This window comes from Miniopterus natalensis, chromosome 12 (assembly GCF_054644295.1).
Source record: "Miniopterus natalensis isolate mMinNat1 chromosome 12, mMinNat1.hap1, whole genome shotgun sequence".
NCBI lineage: Eukaryota > Metazoa > Chordata > Mammalia > Chiroptera > Miniopteridae > Miniopterus > Miniopterus natalensis.
The window spans coordinates 71627668-71642610 of record NC_142092.1 but is presented as its reverse complement, the minus strand read 5'-3'; the positions used below and the strand labels follow the sequence as shown (position 1 = coordinate 71642610).

At 52.4% G+C, this 14943-nt stretch overlaps 1 protein-coding gene across 5 annotated transcripts in view; it reads left to right on the top strand.

Annotated features, from left to right (window-relative positions):
• PRRC2B (proline rich coiled-coil 2B) overlaps positions 1-14943 on the top strand; it is a 79250-nt gene that overhangs the window by 46239 nt on the left and 18068 nt on the right. For 2 of the 5 annotated variants that reach the window (XM_087822996.1, XM_087822993.1), the window contains exons 11-17: positions 845-1037; positions 1690-2005; positions 3082-3275; positions 6126-6321; positions 10337-10553; positions 11242-13326; positions 14262-14455. In XM_087822996.1, the coding sequence (XP_087679122.1) occupies positions 845-1037; positions 1690-2005; positions 3082-3275; positions 6126-6321; positions 10337-10553; positions 11242-13326; positions 14262-14455 (3395 nt within the window). The remainder of the gene's footprint in view (positions 1-844; positions 1038-1689; positions 2006-3081; positions 3276-6125; positions 6322-10336; positions 10554-11241; positions 13327-14261; positions 14456-14943) is intronic. The other 3 variants (XM_087822995.1, XM_087822994.1, XM_087822997.1) reach the window with 3 other exon arrangements.

Below are 14943 nucleotides of genomic sequence, written 5' to 3'. Positions count from 1 at the left end.
TGTCTTCTGAAGACACAGGTCTTTTCTGGTGGGTCAGAAACCTTACTGTGGTCTCTCATGTCTCTCAAAGTGAAGTCAGGAGTCACTAGCAGTTGTTGTCCTGCTGTGATCTCCTAACTACTTTGCCTGCCTCACCTTCCCCTGATTTGCGTACATGTGTGTGCATGGACACGTGCAGACACACACGGATTAGCTGGACCTGGGCCTTGCTCTTCTCTAGACTCCCGTTAGGTTACTGCACACTCCTTCTGCATACAGGATGGCTCAGTATATGCACATGCACGTGCGCTTTGCCCGGTGCCGGTGTTTACCCTGTTGCATGTAAAGGTGAGCACTGCACAGCTCCCTATTCTTCCACCCTCCCTTTGGAATCCCTCCTTGTCCACACTGTGTGCTTTGCTTTTCTCCTCTGGCTCTTTATTGTGGCATCATTCAGTGAGCTCTTTTTCACTGTTGGGGGGCATTTTTCTGCACCCTTTTTTTTATGCAAAGCACAGGGAAGGAGAACCTTCACCTGGAGTCCTGGGAACAGCTTCCCAACCTCTCTCAGACTCTTTTCAGCTCTCTAAAATGGGGAGAGTGAGGCCCTCCCCTCCCCCCCACGCCAGTAGATGAAGTAATGGGTGTGGACCATCCTAGCTGGAGCTTTGTGTGAGAGAGTGATTTGGTAAATTTTGGTGCTGAATTTTGGTGTTCTTGGCATGTCCTGTCACCCCTGTGCGGGTGGGGGTTAGATCTGTTCTAATGAAGGAAATTGGTGTATAGACAGCTAAGTGCCTCTGGCTAGTAAGATCAGACCATGTTGGGCTGACGGGGAAAACTCACATCATGTGGTTTGTCGTAGGAACAGCTGGGACCCAAGAAGGCAGCGGCAGTTGTCAATGAGCTCTGTAGACAGTGCTGATACCAAGAGGACCCAAGAGGAAGGAAAGGACTGGGGTGAAACGGGGGGCATGACCCGGGTCATCCGGAAGGTGCCGGAACCTCAGCCACCATCCAGGAAGCTTCACAGCTGGGCGTCAGGCCCTGACTACCAGGTACCCTGGGCACTAGAGGGGCTCTGTACCTGTGATTAGCTGGGTCTCTCTCTCTCCACGTTCATTTGACCAAAGCTGTCCAGTAACTGGCAGCCAGTGAGAGACGCGGGGTGGATGGAACATCCACAGGAGTTGTTTTTAGAGATGCTTTTTTGTTTTTATATAAAGAATCACCTTCAAACCATACACTAGCTATGAATTTTCATTTCTCGTGGCTCTTTATACCCAGAGGTTTACCCATATCCATGGGGAAGGGAGTAGAGTGGCTTTGTGACTGAGAAATGGTGAAGGTGTGTTTTTCAGCCTATCTATTAGCCACGGAGCCCTAATTTCAGTTGCCCTTAGGAGTGGAGACCACACTTCTGTACTGAATGTGTCTTCATTTCAGTCACATTCTAGGGCATCTTCACAATCCCTAGGGTTTCTTGTATTATCCCCGGTTTGCAAATGAGCTAAGGTACAGAAGGTTGTCACTTGCCCAAGTCTCATTCCAAATGTAGTCAAGGGCAGAGCAGGGTTAAAACTCAGGTCTGCCTAGCGTGGGACTGGGTGGCCTCTTAAAGGTGGTCAAGGTGCTCGAGAAGGAGAATTGACCCCGCAGTGGGAGTTGCCCTGTCTCCTGGTTTCATCAGAGACTTTGTTTTCTTGGCAGAAGTCCTCAATGGGCAACGTGTTCCGGCAACAGTCTGTCGAAGACAAAGAGGACAAGCCACCCCCACGGCAGAAGTTCATCCAGTCAGAGATGTCCGAGGCCGTGGAACGTGCCCGGAAACGCCGGGAGGAGGAGGAGCGCCGAGCCCGGGAGGAGAGGTTGGCTGCCTGTGCTGCCAAACTCAAACAGCTGGACCAGAAGTGTAAGCAGGCTCAGAAGGCAAGCGAGGCCCAGAAGCAGGTGGAGAAGGAAGTGCCCCGGTCTCCGGGCACCGAGAAGGTGCCCCCACAGGAGAATGGCCCTGTTGTCCGCAAAGGTAAGCTGGTAGCTTTTGCCCCACGAACTGGAAGCCCTGGTGGCTGGGTTCACTGACTTGTGTTTGCATCTCCCTGGCTTCCAAGTACAACCTGTGGCTTACGGCTAGAGGATACTGGGAAGCAGCTGTCGTTAAGGGTTCCAGCCTGGGCCAAGTACCTAGATTCACAGCCTGTTTCAACCACTAACACTGACTGGCCCCGTGCCTCAACTCTTTGGAGCTTGTTTTGGCATCTGTGAAATGGGATGATAACAGTATTGCCCTTCCCTGCATGCTGAGGGGCCACATGGGGTGATGCACACGAAGCACTTGGCAGTTTCTGGATATAAAAAGCACGCATGTGCTGGTAATGGTGCCCATTTTGTCGTCATTGTCATTCACTACTGCCCCTGCCCAACCAAAGGTGCGGGTGCTGCAGGACTTTACTGAAAGCACAGGGTCCTTGTACAGGATGTGGAAGGAAGCCTACCTGCGTGTTATATACATTTTTAAGCATTCATGCTAAAAGGCCTGGGCAGCAGGGCTGCGTCAGAGACGTTGACAGCTCTGTGTACTGAAGTGTTTCCTGCAGTGCTGTTAAAGAATAGAATCAGCTCTGTTCTTTGTGATTAAAAAAAATCAACTGCAAACCAGCTCTTTGCAGGAGAGAAGGCCCTGATGTTAGTTTCAGTCCCTGAAACTCTCTCAGATGGGGGTCGTATTGCCTGTCTGATAGCCATCAGTGCCCTTATGGGCCAGGAACTCAGAAATTGGCAGCCTTCCTGTGTCCATTTCCTTTCCCTGAAGTCTGAGTGAAGCCCGTGTCGGTCTCACTGTCCATGCTGAGGTGGGCCTGGAGAGTCCAGGAAGGGGATGGCTTTGGTGTGAGTCCGTGGGGTGAGCCTGAGGTGGTGGTGATGGCGTGGGAGCCCATGAGCTCAAGCCTGTGGAGCATTAGCACAGTGCCAGGGCTTGAGAATGTGACCAGCCTGGCAGTGGTGGCAGTGCAACAGTAAAAAGCAGCTGCTGTTAAACGTTTGGTCGACTAAGCTTTTGTGAGCTCACTGCAGCCATTTCTCTGGTTATTTGTTCTCTAGGCTCCCCTGAGTTCTCTGCCCAGGAATCCCCCAACACACTTTCAGAAGAGGCCCCCACAGTTCCTGCGGCTGTGGCTCAGAATGGCAGCAGTGAGGAGGGGGCCAGGGAGGCTGGGTCCCCTGCACAGGAGTTCAGCAAGTACCAGAAGTCACTTCCTCCCAGATTCCAGCGGCAGCAGCAGCAGCAGCAACAGGTAAATGGAGAAGACATTGAGAAGGTCCTTGTAAACAGACCTGACTGCTGAGTGACGTTCCCTCCCCTTCCCCATGCCCCTTACATTTAAACAGATAACAGAAATCTACCATCACATGTTCCAGGCACATTGGGGACGACAGGAGCTGCACCTCAGAACTTAGGCCCTGGTAGATAAGCGCTGACCTTCCTCTGTGATTTCTCCTGCTGTGGTTTTTTGACCTGGTCTAACGTTAGCAAGGAAGTGTTCATGTGTGTGCCTTGGACTTGGTGTAGGTCAGCTGGAAGAGTGTTTCTTTATTCAGAGCAGCACACCGTGGCCACACTGTAGACTGACAGTGGCCCCCCGGGACCTTCCCAGAGTGAGGGCGGCCTGGGAGTTGCTCAGAGCTGTCAGAGGCGTGTGAGCTCTGGGTGAAGGATGTGGTGGGTGTGTTGGTGTTGAACCAGAGACTGGGACCCCGTCCCAGTGGTGCAGCGTATCTAGTTGTGTGTGGCCTAGACAGGCCAGCGTCAGCCAGGAAGCAGGGATACCTGCCAGTCAGCGTGGCAGCGAGGGTTTTGTGACACCTGGAAACTGACCTATCGGTATCGTCTTTATTAGTGCTTCATAAACCTTAAAAGGGACTCACTTTTGCCCCGAAAGAGATCGTGTGGGTAATGGTTACAATCGTACCCAGGCTCTTGTAAGCCTGGCCATCTCGTCCAGCTGGAACCCCTCGTAGCCATTATGTGTCTTATGGGAGTAATAAGCCAACAGATTTATCACTGACAAGCAGTGCATTTTGGTGGGAACAGGTGATTCGTGGGCGTTACTTAGGCCAGCAATTAGGCGTGCAGTGAATTATGACTAATAACAGCCAAGATGCTTCAAAACGTGCATGCCCTGGGGCAGCCAGCCCAGGCTTGAGCCTCTTTCTGGAATCTCTTAGTTGCCTTCAAAACTGTCGGCCTGCACACCGAAGGGTCTTGTGTGTGATTCCTGGTCTAGGGCGCATGCCTGGATTGCAGGTTAGATCCCATCCCCTGCCCTGGTCGGGTTGCGTGCGGAAGGCAACCAATCGACACGTCTCTCTGGCCTATGTGGCTCAATTGGTTGGAGCGTTGTCTTGTGCCCTGAAAGGGCACATACCAGGTGTCGGGTTCAATTCCTAGTCACACAGTGAACAGGAGGCAGCCACTTGATGTTTTTCTCTCACATTGATGTTTATTGATGTTTTGCTTTCTTTCTCACTGTCCCTGCCTCTCTCTCTCAAATCAATTTTTTAAAAACTCCAAAAAACAAAAACCCCTCCCCCCCAGATCATGCTTTGCTTGGGCTCCTAGGAAGCATTCCAGGAGCCCCCGGGTCCCATGCTCTGAATAGGGAGCGACACTCGTGCGCGTTAGCATTGGAGTGTGGGGGACGCTATGCAGTTAGTTACTCATGGCTTGTGGGCAATTACCAACTGGGGAGATCTCTGAAGTAGCTCGAGCCAGACACAGTAGTAGCAGTCACTTGAGGTAATTCTCCTGGGGGCCAGTGATGGGCCAGTCCTTTCTTAGGAATAGAGAGGAGTCTGAAAGCACCAGGGCAGCCTGGAGTAGTCTAGTCAGACGGTTAGGCTCCTTGGGGACCTGGGGTCTAGCTGTGCAGAGTTGCTTTGGGTAGAGGCCTGCAGCCTCCCGTGTGGCTGGGAGAGCTATTTATTGAATGCTGAGTGCTCCTCAGAAAGTGTCGTGAGCGCCGATGGAGAGCGTCCAGGGGATCCAGCCCAGGCCGCCAGCTGGTGGGCGGCCTCTTCTTTACAGATTGGAAGGGAATGGCGCAGCCGGGCTCTCCTCCTGGGTTGACTCTGCACCTGAGTCCTGCCAGGTGGCCAATTCAGCATGCACCTGTGAGGCAGTCTGGGGGTCACTGGTGTGTGGAGCAGGGTCTGCAGTGAGCCCCCTCCAGCTCCTTGATGTCGAATATTCTACTGATGCTTCACATTCATCCTCTCGTGCAGTGAGCTTTCTATATACCAGGTCTGGTGGTAGGGGCAGGGATACCATGTAACTCGGTGTGCTGTCTCTTGTGATACAGCGAAGCAAGCCAGCTATAGAAAATAATGACTTATTGTTGGTGCTACAAAGGAAAAATGTCAGTGTGGTGAGAGCAGAGGACAGAGACCTGATCTCTCCTTGGGAGTCGTGACAGGCTTCCCAGAGGAAGTGCTCTTGAAGCTGAAACCTAAAGAAAGAGTGCGAGTGAGCCGGGTTTGGGGATGGAGGGAACAGGAGCTTCCCAGGTAGAGGGCCTAGTATGTTACCAGAGCCTCAAGTGGCGGGCAGTCCTGTGGAGCAGGGAGCCTGGGCAGTGGTGTGAGGTGAAGCTGGGAGGCAGGTGGGCAGGGTCCCGCAGGACGCTGAAGCCGATGTGTAGCCCTGTGGAAAACCATCGAAAGCTCCTTTGAAGCATGGGGTTGGCATGATCAGAGGTGTGTGTAAAAGATTGCTCTAGTTGAGTGTGGAGAATGGATTGAAGAGGGCAGCGGTGAGGAGGGAGAGGCTGGTAACCATCCTCAGGTGGTTGTAGGCAAGAAGAGAGTCCCTGGGAGGTGTCTGCTGGTCAGTGGTCAGTTCCAGGAGATTTTGACCCAAATGGAAACCCAGTCTGCTTGTATTGGAGGAGCACATGGGCTCCCTCTGTGATAACAGCACAATTGTCCGTCCAGTTTTGGGAGCGGGACGGCAGCCTTGAAAGCCTTACTACACTGGGGTCCATCTGTGCCTCTTTTGGTCTTCTGTTCTGGGTGGGCCTTCCGTGCCTCCTGCTGGAGCGCTGTGTGCCCTGCAGCTCCTGTCTAACCAGGTCCCTCTCCCTGCTCAGGAGCAGCTGTACAAGATGCAGCACTGGCCGCAGGTGTACCCTCCACCCTCCCACCCGCAGCGCCCCTTCTACGCACACCATCCTCAGATGCTGGGCTTCGATCCCAGGTGGATGATGATGCCTTCCTACATGGACCCACGGATCACACCCGCTCGGACCCCAGTGGATTTCTACCCCTCGGCCCTGCACCCCTCAGGTAAGCTCCGTGAGCTAGTGGCCCTGGACAGGGTGGTGTGAAGGATGTTGCCTCAGGAGTTAGATCCACAGGATTCCACTCCGGACTCTTATGCAAGTCACATGACCAGTCTTGAGTTTTAACTTTCTTGTTTGCAAAATGAGGCTAGGATAGTAGTACCTGTCACACAGAATTGCTGCGAAGATTCCTAAGATTGTGCGTTATCAATTGCTTTAAATAATTTTTATCTCTCTCCTTTCTTTTTGTCCCTTTTTTGTTCTTAAGTTCTTTGTGCCTTTTCTGTGTTTTTCCCTTGATCAATCTTCCCCAAGGTTTGTTTAATTAATGCCATTTTTAAAAAGTGGCCTTTGGATTTTTTAATTTCTCTATTTTATTTGATTGTTACTTCATAAATTTCTGCTTTTTTCCATTATTTCCTTTGAAATCATTCTGTTCTTTGTCTGACTAATTATGTTGGATGCTTTAGCTCACTAATTTTTGGCTTCTCTGATTCATTTAAGTATCATCTGAGCTCTGAACTCCCATAAGTTTTACAAGAAAGCACCTTTGATACTGTGCAGTTCTAAATGTTAGTCTGATTTTGACTTATCTTTTTTTATTATGATTTTTTTAATGGTGTGTTGTAAATTTTCCAGATACATAGTTTAAAGATTGTCCTTACGGTGTGATTTTCTAAAGTGTCTGCTTTGTGGTCAGATAATATGGTCTGTGTGATGGAGTCCAGGGGTCATCAGACTTTCTCTATAATGCCAGGTGGTAAATGCTATTTTAGGCTTTGAGCAGCTACTTAGGTTTGCTGTTGTAGAACAATAGTGAAAGAGCGCCCTCGCTTTCCAGTAAACATATTTAAAACTGGCGCAGGTCGGGTTTCACTCAAGGGCTGGAGTGTGCTAGCCAGGCCCCAGTCTAGATTGCTTGACATTCGTTGAGATTTTCTTTGCAGGCTGTTACATGATTGTTGGTTGGTTTTGTGAAACATTCTAAGTTTGCTTGAAGAGAATAGGTACTCTCCAGTTGGATAGAATGGAGCTTGCTGCCTGTGCTATGTGCATGTGTATGTCATTGCAGTTTTTGTCCTTTCTGTCGCTCAGAGGTGTGTTCCCATCCCCACGATGATCGCGGGCCTGTCCAGTCCTGTGAGCCAGGCAGTACTTGCTTTCTCTGGAGGCGCACCCTTGTTACTGCTAATTGTGCTTCCTACCTTTGATGTCTACTTTGTCTAATAGTAGTATCATTCCAGTTTTCTTTTGATTAGTGATCATTTGGTTTCCTCTCCAACATTTTACCATCAGCCTCTCTGAGCCCATTTTGGAGAGTGTATCTTTGTACGTAAAATGTGTGTGGTTTTACTCCAAAAGCCTGTTGCTTTATTGCCAAATCGGTCCTTCATTATTACTGGGATGATGTTTGGATTTCCTTCTCCTATTTTATACTTTCTGTTTGTCCCTCTTTCTATGCTTTTCTTTTACTCTTTTTTTTCTTCGGATCAAGTTTTCCTCCTCTTTTTGTTTTCGCTTCTGCATTCTGTCTCCATCTTGGTAGTTATATTAAATTCCATCATGTGCCCTCTACTTAGCAAAGGCTAATCAATCTCTTCTCTCTCCACCTGAACTCCGAGCACCTCCTCGTCGGTCACCTGTTAGTTGTGCCTTGTTTTTATGCCCACCGGATTAGTCAGCACTTTCTGTTGTTTTGTCCAGCCTGTGCTTGTTCAGACCTGCCTGTGTGCTTACTAGTTTCTTTGCTGCTCTCCCTTCTTGCATCTTTTCCCTTCCGTCTGGGTTCGGTTCACTTCTTTATGAAGTGCATTCTGTCGAGTCCTTCAGGAAAGGTTTTTGGCAGATTTCCTTTGCCTGGAAATGTTTTCCTGCCACTCTTTCTCTTGAATGGTAGTGCAGCTGGGTGTCGAGTTCTAGGTTGGCAGTTACTGTCAGCCTGGGAAGAGGGTATTACTATGCCTGCATTGCCTCCGGCTCCTGCTGCTGCTGGGAGGGCGGTGTTCCTCTCTGTCTTCTCTGTCTCTGGTCTCTCCCATTCTGGCGTGATGTCCTCTCCAGGTGCATATCTGCGTCTACGTTACTTCATTCTGCTGAGAACTCACCGGCTCGAGTTGAGGATGTCTTTCATCGCTTCAGAATATTCTCTTTTAATTACCGATTCAAATATTGCCTTATTTTTGTTCTTTGTATCCTTTCTTCTTAGGACTTCCACTTGGAATATTTTGTATTTTCTCATTCCGGCTTCCAAGTCTCTTAAATATGAAAGAGAGGTTCTCTGGGGTGCCTTCTGGGAAAATGCCTCAGAACTATTTTACAGTTCAGTTTTCGCTCCAGTTGTGTATATTCTGCTGAGTGTTTTTTTTTTTTTTACTCTCCAGTGAGTTTTTCATTTCAGTGACTATCACTAGAATTTTTCTCAAACCTGTTATTTTTTTCTTATGTCATATTTTTAATAGCTTTTATGCTTTTTAATCATTTAAAACATAGCTTCCTAGTGTTTAACAGATCATTCTGTTACCCAAAGTTCTTGGGGAGGCGTATAATCCTGTGTCTTCCTTTCCACAGGTATGCTGGTAATTTTGGATTACAAGTTCATTTTTAACAGAGCCTTATTTATTGTGGGAGACAAGTCCATCCCTCTAGAGAGTCCATCCCTCTAGAGAGTCCATCCCTCTAGAGTGGTTACCTACCCTGGCCCAGGCCAAGATACAGACTCGGTTATTTCCCTATACAAAAGAGCTTATGGTTTTCTAATCCGCCTTTTAATTGAGGACACGGCCCTTTGAGGGTCTCTGTTTTGTGCAGAAAAGCCCCACCCCTGTGCTGTGAGTGTGTTGAAGAAGAAGCCCATAGGCTATAAAGACTGACGAATGTGTGCCCTCCCCTCCAGGAAGCACCAGCTCATGGCTCAGGCCTGTGGCTGTGGTTCTTGCTCCCTGGTCGATCCCGTTTTTAGGGATATACAGCTCTGTAAGCCCAATGTTTCATATATTCTGTCCAGCATTTTTGTTGCAGGAGGGTTTTTCAGGTAATAAGGCTCAGCCATACACAGCGTTGAACAGTTTAGCCTGCCTCAGTCAATACTTAATAAGCGCTGTGTAATTTGGGGGTTCCTGAGAGAGTCCCCACCACACCTGACAGTCTGACTCTGTTGGAGTCCTGTGTCAGCAGCATTTGAATGGAGTGCCCCCATAGCCCAAGAAAGGCTGGAACCACTGCTGAGGCTGGGGCTCAACTTAAAAGATGAGCACCACAAAATTTTTGGCTACTAATAAGCTTTGTGAAGAAAATATTTGAAAAGTCAGATCTTTTTTGTCCATAGACTGAGGCCCAACAAGTCCTTTAATATCATTTGCACCATCCCTACTTCCTCATTTGGACAGTGAGGCCATAGAGGGGCGCAGTTCCCCAGCTGGTTTGTGTCTGGTAGGAGTGAGATACTGTCGTCGTCCTGAACTCCCTGGGCCAGTTAACAGTCTCCTTTGGTGTGTCGTGCTACCCCTTCCTGTACGAAAATGTGGGGTGTTGCTGTCAGTCTTAGGGTTAGAAATGAAAGGAACTAAAACCAAAATCTCTTTGGAAGTCTCCTTGCACAGATTCTGAAGCAGGTAAGTGCCAGCTCGTTCCGTCGCTCGCCTTCCTATGTCTGTACACAAACCTCAGGTCCCTCTGCTCACCGAGATTCGTTGCTGACTGACCAGCCCTCGCTGAGCTTCTCCGACATTGATGAACTCTGGTTTGATGTTTCCATTTGCCAGTTTTCTATACCCTTCATTGCAGGGGTTCTTAATCTGGAAACAAACTGGATGTCAGAGGTTTTTCAGTAACTCAGATTGCACACTATGGCTCCAATGTGCTGTGGTCAGTACAGGTGAAGATCCCAGGGATGGTCAGCTGGGGTGCCATGTCCATGTGATGGTTGGGGAAACTGTTGTCTCCTCTGAGCCTTTGGTCAACCTTGAGATTGGAGCACAGTCTTTAATGGCGTGACCTAGATCAGTTCTTTCCTTCTCCAGGACTGATGAAGCCCATGGTGGCCCAGGACTCTGTCAATGGGACTGGCTGTCGATCTGAGGATCAGAGCCGTGTCCCCCCACTGCAAGAAAGAAAAGTGACTGCCATAGATCCAGCCCCTGTGTGGAGTCCCGAGGGCTACATGGCATTGCAGAGCAAGAGCTACTCGCTCCCTCACCCAAAATCCAGCGACACCTTGGCCATGGACATGCACGTCAGGTGAGTCAAACTTGGTCCTGCTGGCCTGCACCCAAAGAAGACTCTCCTGAGAGGGGCTCTGGGAAGAGGCACTATCCCAGGAGCCACTGCCCGAGGGGTGAGGGCACCTGGGAAGGGCCTGCCAGTGCCCTCTGGGGAAGGAGTGTGGCAAGGATGGCTTGAGTGCTTCTGTGTGAGAGTTGCTTATTGATGGTGGGGCTGAAGGCCCAGGAGAAATGGGTCAAAGGCGAATCTCTGATGGGGGGCAGGGTGGGGCTCAGGGCTCAGCAGGTGGGGTTGAGCACGTGAGGGCTCCTTCCTGTGAAAGTAAAGCAAGCTGGCCTTTCCGGCCCAGCGCCCCAGACTCTTCACGGACTCCCAGGCTCCAGCTGTTCGAACCAGAGGATCCTCAGCTGCTCTCTGTCTCCAGGGTGGCACGCTGAGTCCACCCGCAGCCACTGCCCTCTGCACTCCGGACTCCAGGGCCACCAACCCATCCATGGCCCAGCCGCTCGCTCTGAGACCTGTTTAAAGATAGAGGAAATGTTGGTGCTTATGGTTTTTTTCTTTTTCTTTTTTAGTGTTTTTTTTTTCCTTTTTTTCTTTTTTTTTTATACTTTTTTCTTTTTAAAACTAAGCTTTGTGTTCAGCATGGAAAGCAGGAACCAGGCTCCAATCACATTGACTGGTTTTTCTGGTTCCTTTTCAGGAGTGAAAGCTCTTACTCTGCCTCACCCGGAAGGTCAGGGGGCGTAAGTGCCCAGCGCGATCTCCTTGAGGAGAGAGTGGAGGAGTACTTGAGTGCTTTTGACAAGAAGGCCCAAGCAGACTTTGACAGCTGTGTCTCTTCTCAAAGAATAGGCCAGGAGCTTTTGTTTCCACCCCAAGAAAATGTACAGGAAGCAGGTGCTCCTGGGGGTCACACCCCAAACCTCAGGTGTTCCCCACTGGAGCCCGACTTTGCCCCAGCTGAGAAAAAGCCAGAGTATAGCAATTGGGACGTTAGCCACCAGCCCAAGGCCGCTGACACAGCCAACAGTGTGGAGGAGGAGGCGCCCCGGGAGGAGCCGCCCTTTCACGTCTCCTCCTGGGAGAAGGAAGGGAGCCCCCACAAACAGCCGTCCCTGGAGCCTGAGTGGACCCCTGAGTCCCGGGGCTCCAGCAGCCAGCACCAGGAGCAGACCAGCAGGACCCGGAGGTCGGGGCCCATCAAGAAACCCGTGCTGAAGGCCCTCAAGGTGGAAGACAAGGAGAAGGAACTGGAGAGGAGCAAGCAGGAGCCTGGGGAGGAGAGCGCCCGCCTGGCCAAGGAGGCGGCGCAGAGCCACCCAGCGGAAAAGGACCCGGACGCGGAGAACGACCCCACGCTGGCCAACACTGCCCCCTCCGCCTCGGAGGCCCAGGGCACGGCCCGTGCTCGGCCTGGCTGCTCAGCCAGCAAGCCTGAAGAGGACGAGACGCCCGATAGGACCTGGGAGCCCAGACCCTCCCGGGAGCCCAGCGACACGCCCCTGACGAAGAGGAACAACTGGATCTTCATCGATGAGGAGCAAGCGTTTGGGGGCCGAGGGCAGGCCCGGAGCCACGGCCGTGGGTTCCGAGAGTTCGCTTTCCGTGGCCGGCCCGCTGGCGGCAGCAGCCCTGGCATCTGCGGTGGGGGGATCCTTGGGGCCCGGGGCATCTACACCAATAGCCAGAGAAGCAGCCGGGGCCGGGGACTACGTGAGTTTGGTCAGCCCGAGGACTTCTCCAGAGCCAAGCCCCGGCGCCGCATTGCCAGCGAGACCCACAGCGAGGGCTCCGAATACGAAGAGCTTCCCAAGCGGCGGCGGCAGAGAGGCTCGGACAGCGGCCATGAAGGCTCACTCCTGGACAGGGAGGAGGGCGTCTCGAAGAAAGGTGACTTCAAAGACTCTTGGCGGTCCAACAAGATGTACTCCGATGACCACAGCAGTCTGGAGGCGAAGAACAGAGGCCCTCGGGCCTTTGGACGAGCCCTCCCTCCCCGGCTGAGCAACTGTGGCTACGGGCGGAGAACCTTCATGTCCAGAGAGGTGGCCCACTGGCAGAGCAAGAGTCCCGGCGCCTGCTGGCAGGACCATGGCTCCCCTGACACCTGTGGCTCCCGGCGACCCACAGACAGAGACTACATCCCAGAGGCCTATAGACACTCTGACTCATTTGGTGCCAGGGCCTTCGAGGACAGCCGCCTGGAGGACAAGAGGGCCTTCTTCCAAGATGACCACGTGGCAGATTCTGAGAACGCAGAGAACCGGCCCTTCCGGAGGAGGCGCCCCCCGCGCCAGGACAAACCCCCTCGCTTTAGGCGCCTCCGGCAGGAGCGCGAATCCTTAGGCCTGTGGGGGCCTGAGGAGGAGCCCCACCTGCTGCCAGGTCAGTGGCCGGCTAGGTCCAAACTGTGTACTGGGGACAAGAATGGCACCGTGGGCCGCAGGTCCCCTGAGCTCTCCTACCAGAACTCTTCTGACCATGCCAATGAAGAGTGGGAGACTGCCTCTGAGAGCAGCGACTTCAGCGAGAGGCGTGAGCGGCGAGACGGCCCCGGGGCCGAGCCCGGCTCCCAAGTGGATAGCAGCCTGCCTGGGGCCAACTTGGGGGAGAAGAAGGAGTTGGCCAAGAGGAGCTTCTCCGGTCAGAGACCCCTGGTGGACAGACAGAGCCGGAAGTTGGAGCCGGGAGGGTTTGGGGAGAAGGCTGTTAGGCCAGGTCACGGTGGTGACACTCCTCCCCGTTATGAGAGCCAACAGAGTGGGACGCCTTTGAAAGCCAAAAGGTAAAACAAAAAAACAATCCGGGTTATTCCTGTTGCTGTCACTCTGTGATTGAGCTAGTTTTTTGAGCAGCACTTCATGCATGTGTGTCCCACCATGTGTCAGGTGCCCCAGCTCCCCTGTACCAGGGGCCGACTGCCTGCCAGCCATTGTGTGTGAGCGTCTCCATCACTCGCCCTTCCACTGCTTGTCTGCTTCTCTGTGGTGTTTTGTTGTTGTGGCTTGAAAACCAAAACTAGAGTCCCCTCCCCAGGGGTTCTCTTATGGTGGCTGCCTAGCGCCTGTCCCAAGAGTTCAGCCTCCATATGTGTGCTTGGGGTCCCAGTGAGGGGCCTGGTCAGCACCACGCAGGCCGCCAGATGCCCTTGCTGTGTGGCTGCTGCCTGGCCCCGGAGGCGGCTCCTCCCTGAGCAACTCTGCTTCTCAGCAGTGAGGAGGCATGGCACCTTTTAGGGACTGCCACCTTGGTGGGTGAGACAGGCAGTAGCAACAGGGAGTGGGCTGCCTGAGGCCCGGTGAGTATCTCTGGCCCGGAATTGGGGGCTTTGATATGGATGGTCTGTGTCAGCTCAGTGCCCATAGGCTGCCCGGGATCAGGGAGAGGCGACGTCAGCCATGCTGCTTCCACCTACCCCTCAGAATTCAGGGCAGAAGCCTGGGGATTGATTCTTACCCCAGAGGAGGAGCCACAGGATATGTGGATTCTTTCAGGTGTCCACCTAGTCTAGCTTTCCAGGCAGCGGTGCAGTGGAGGTGGCCTTCCCTGTGGCCTGCATGCACACTGCTGCCAGGGAGGAGCTTCCGTGCAACAAGGGGCAGTGGGGGACATAGGCACAGGTCAGGGCACGTGTGCGTGCTGTGTGCTTAGGCAGTTTTCCCTTTCCTCTCCTTCCCAGCCTACAGTCACTTCTGAGCTAATGAGGTCCTTCCTTTACAGGACCCCGGACGAGGCCTTGCCAGGAGGTCTGGGCTGCAGCAGTGGGAGTGGCCACTATACCCTGGAACGGGCAGCCCATGCCACCTCTGACATCCCTGAAGCCTCCTGTGAGAAGGCAGAGGAAACCACGCTGGCTGCTCAGAGGGCAGGCGAACAGGGAGAGGCCATGAAGCAGTTTGACCTAAACTATGGAAGTGAGTCTTTCCCCTCCAATCTTCAGGGGAAGAGCCAGGTGAAATGGGGCCTTGCTGCACGGGCTGCCTAGCTTGCCCTTCACTGAATGCCTGAGCCTCTGCAGGCCCTGGGCCACTTTCCAGGGCTGTAGTGGTGAGCAGAACAGATACTACCCCTGCGCTTGTGTTGCTCACAGCTTCCCAAACCCCCATAACTGCCCTATGGTACCCTAGTTTTAAAGAAGGGATCCTGAGGCCCTGAGAGATTGTGGTTCGTTCATGGTCACATGGCCAGTTAGGAGCAGAGCTGGGACTTAAGTGTCTTTGTCTCCAAAGACTTTTCTGAGCTGTAGTGTCACTTAGGCCTCTTTGGCTTGAGTTAACGGTGTGTTAGAGCGGGTGTGAGAAGGGTATAGAGTCACAGCTGGATTCTGTAGACTCTGGTTTTACACAGCGCGGGGCTTTGGAGATACCAAGCCAGGCACTGCCTAGCCTTTGGAGCTGAGCCA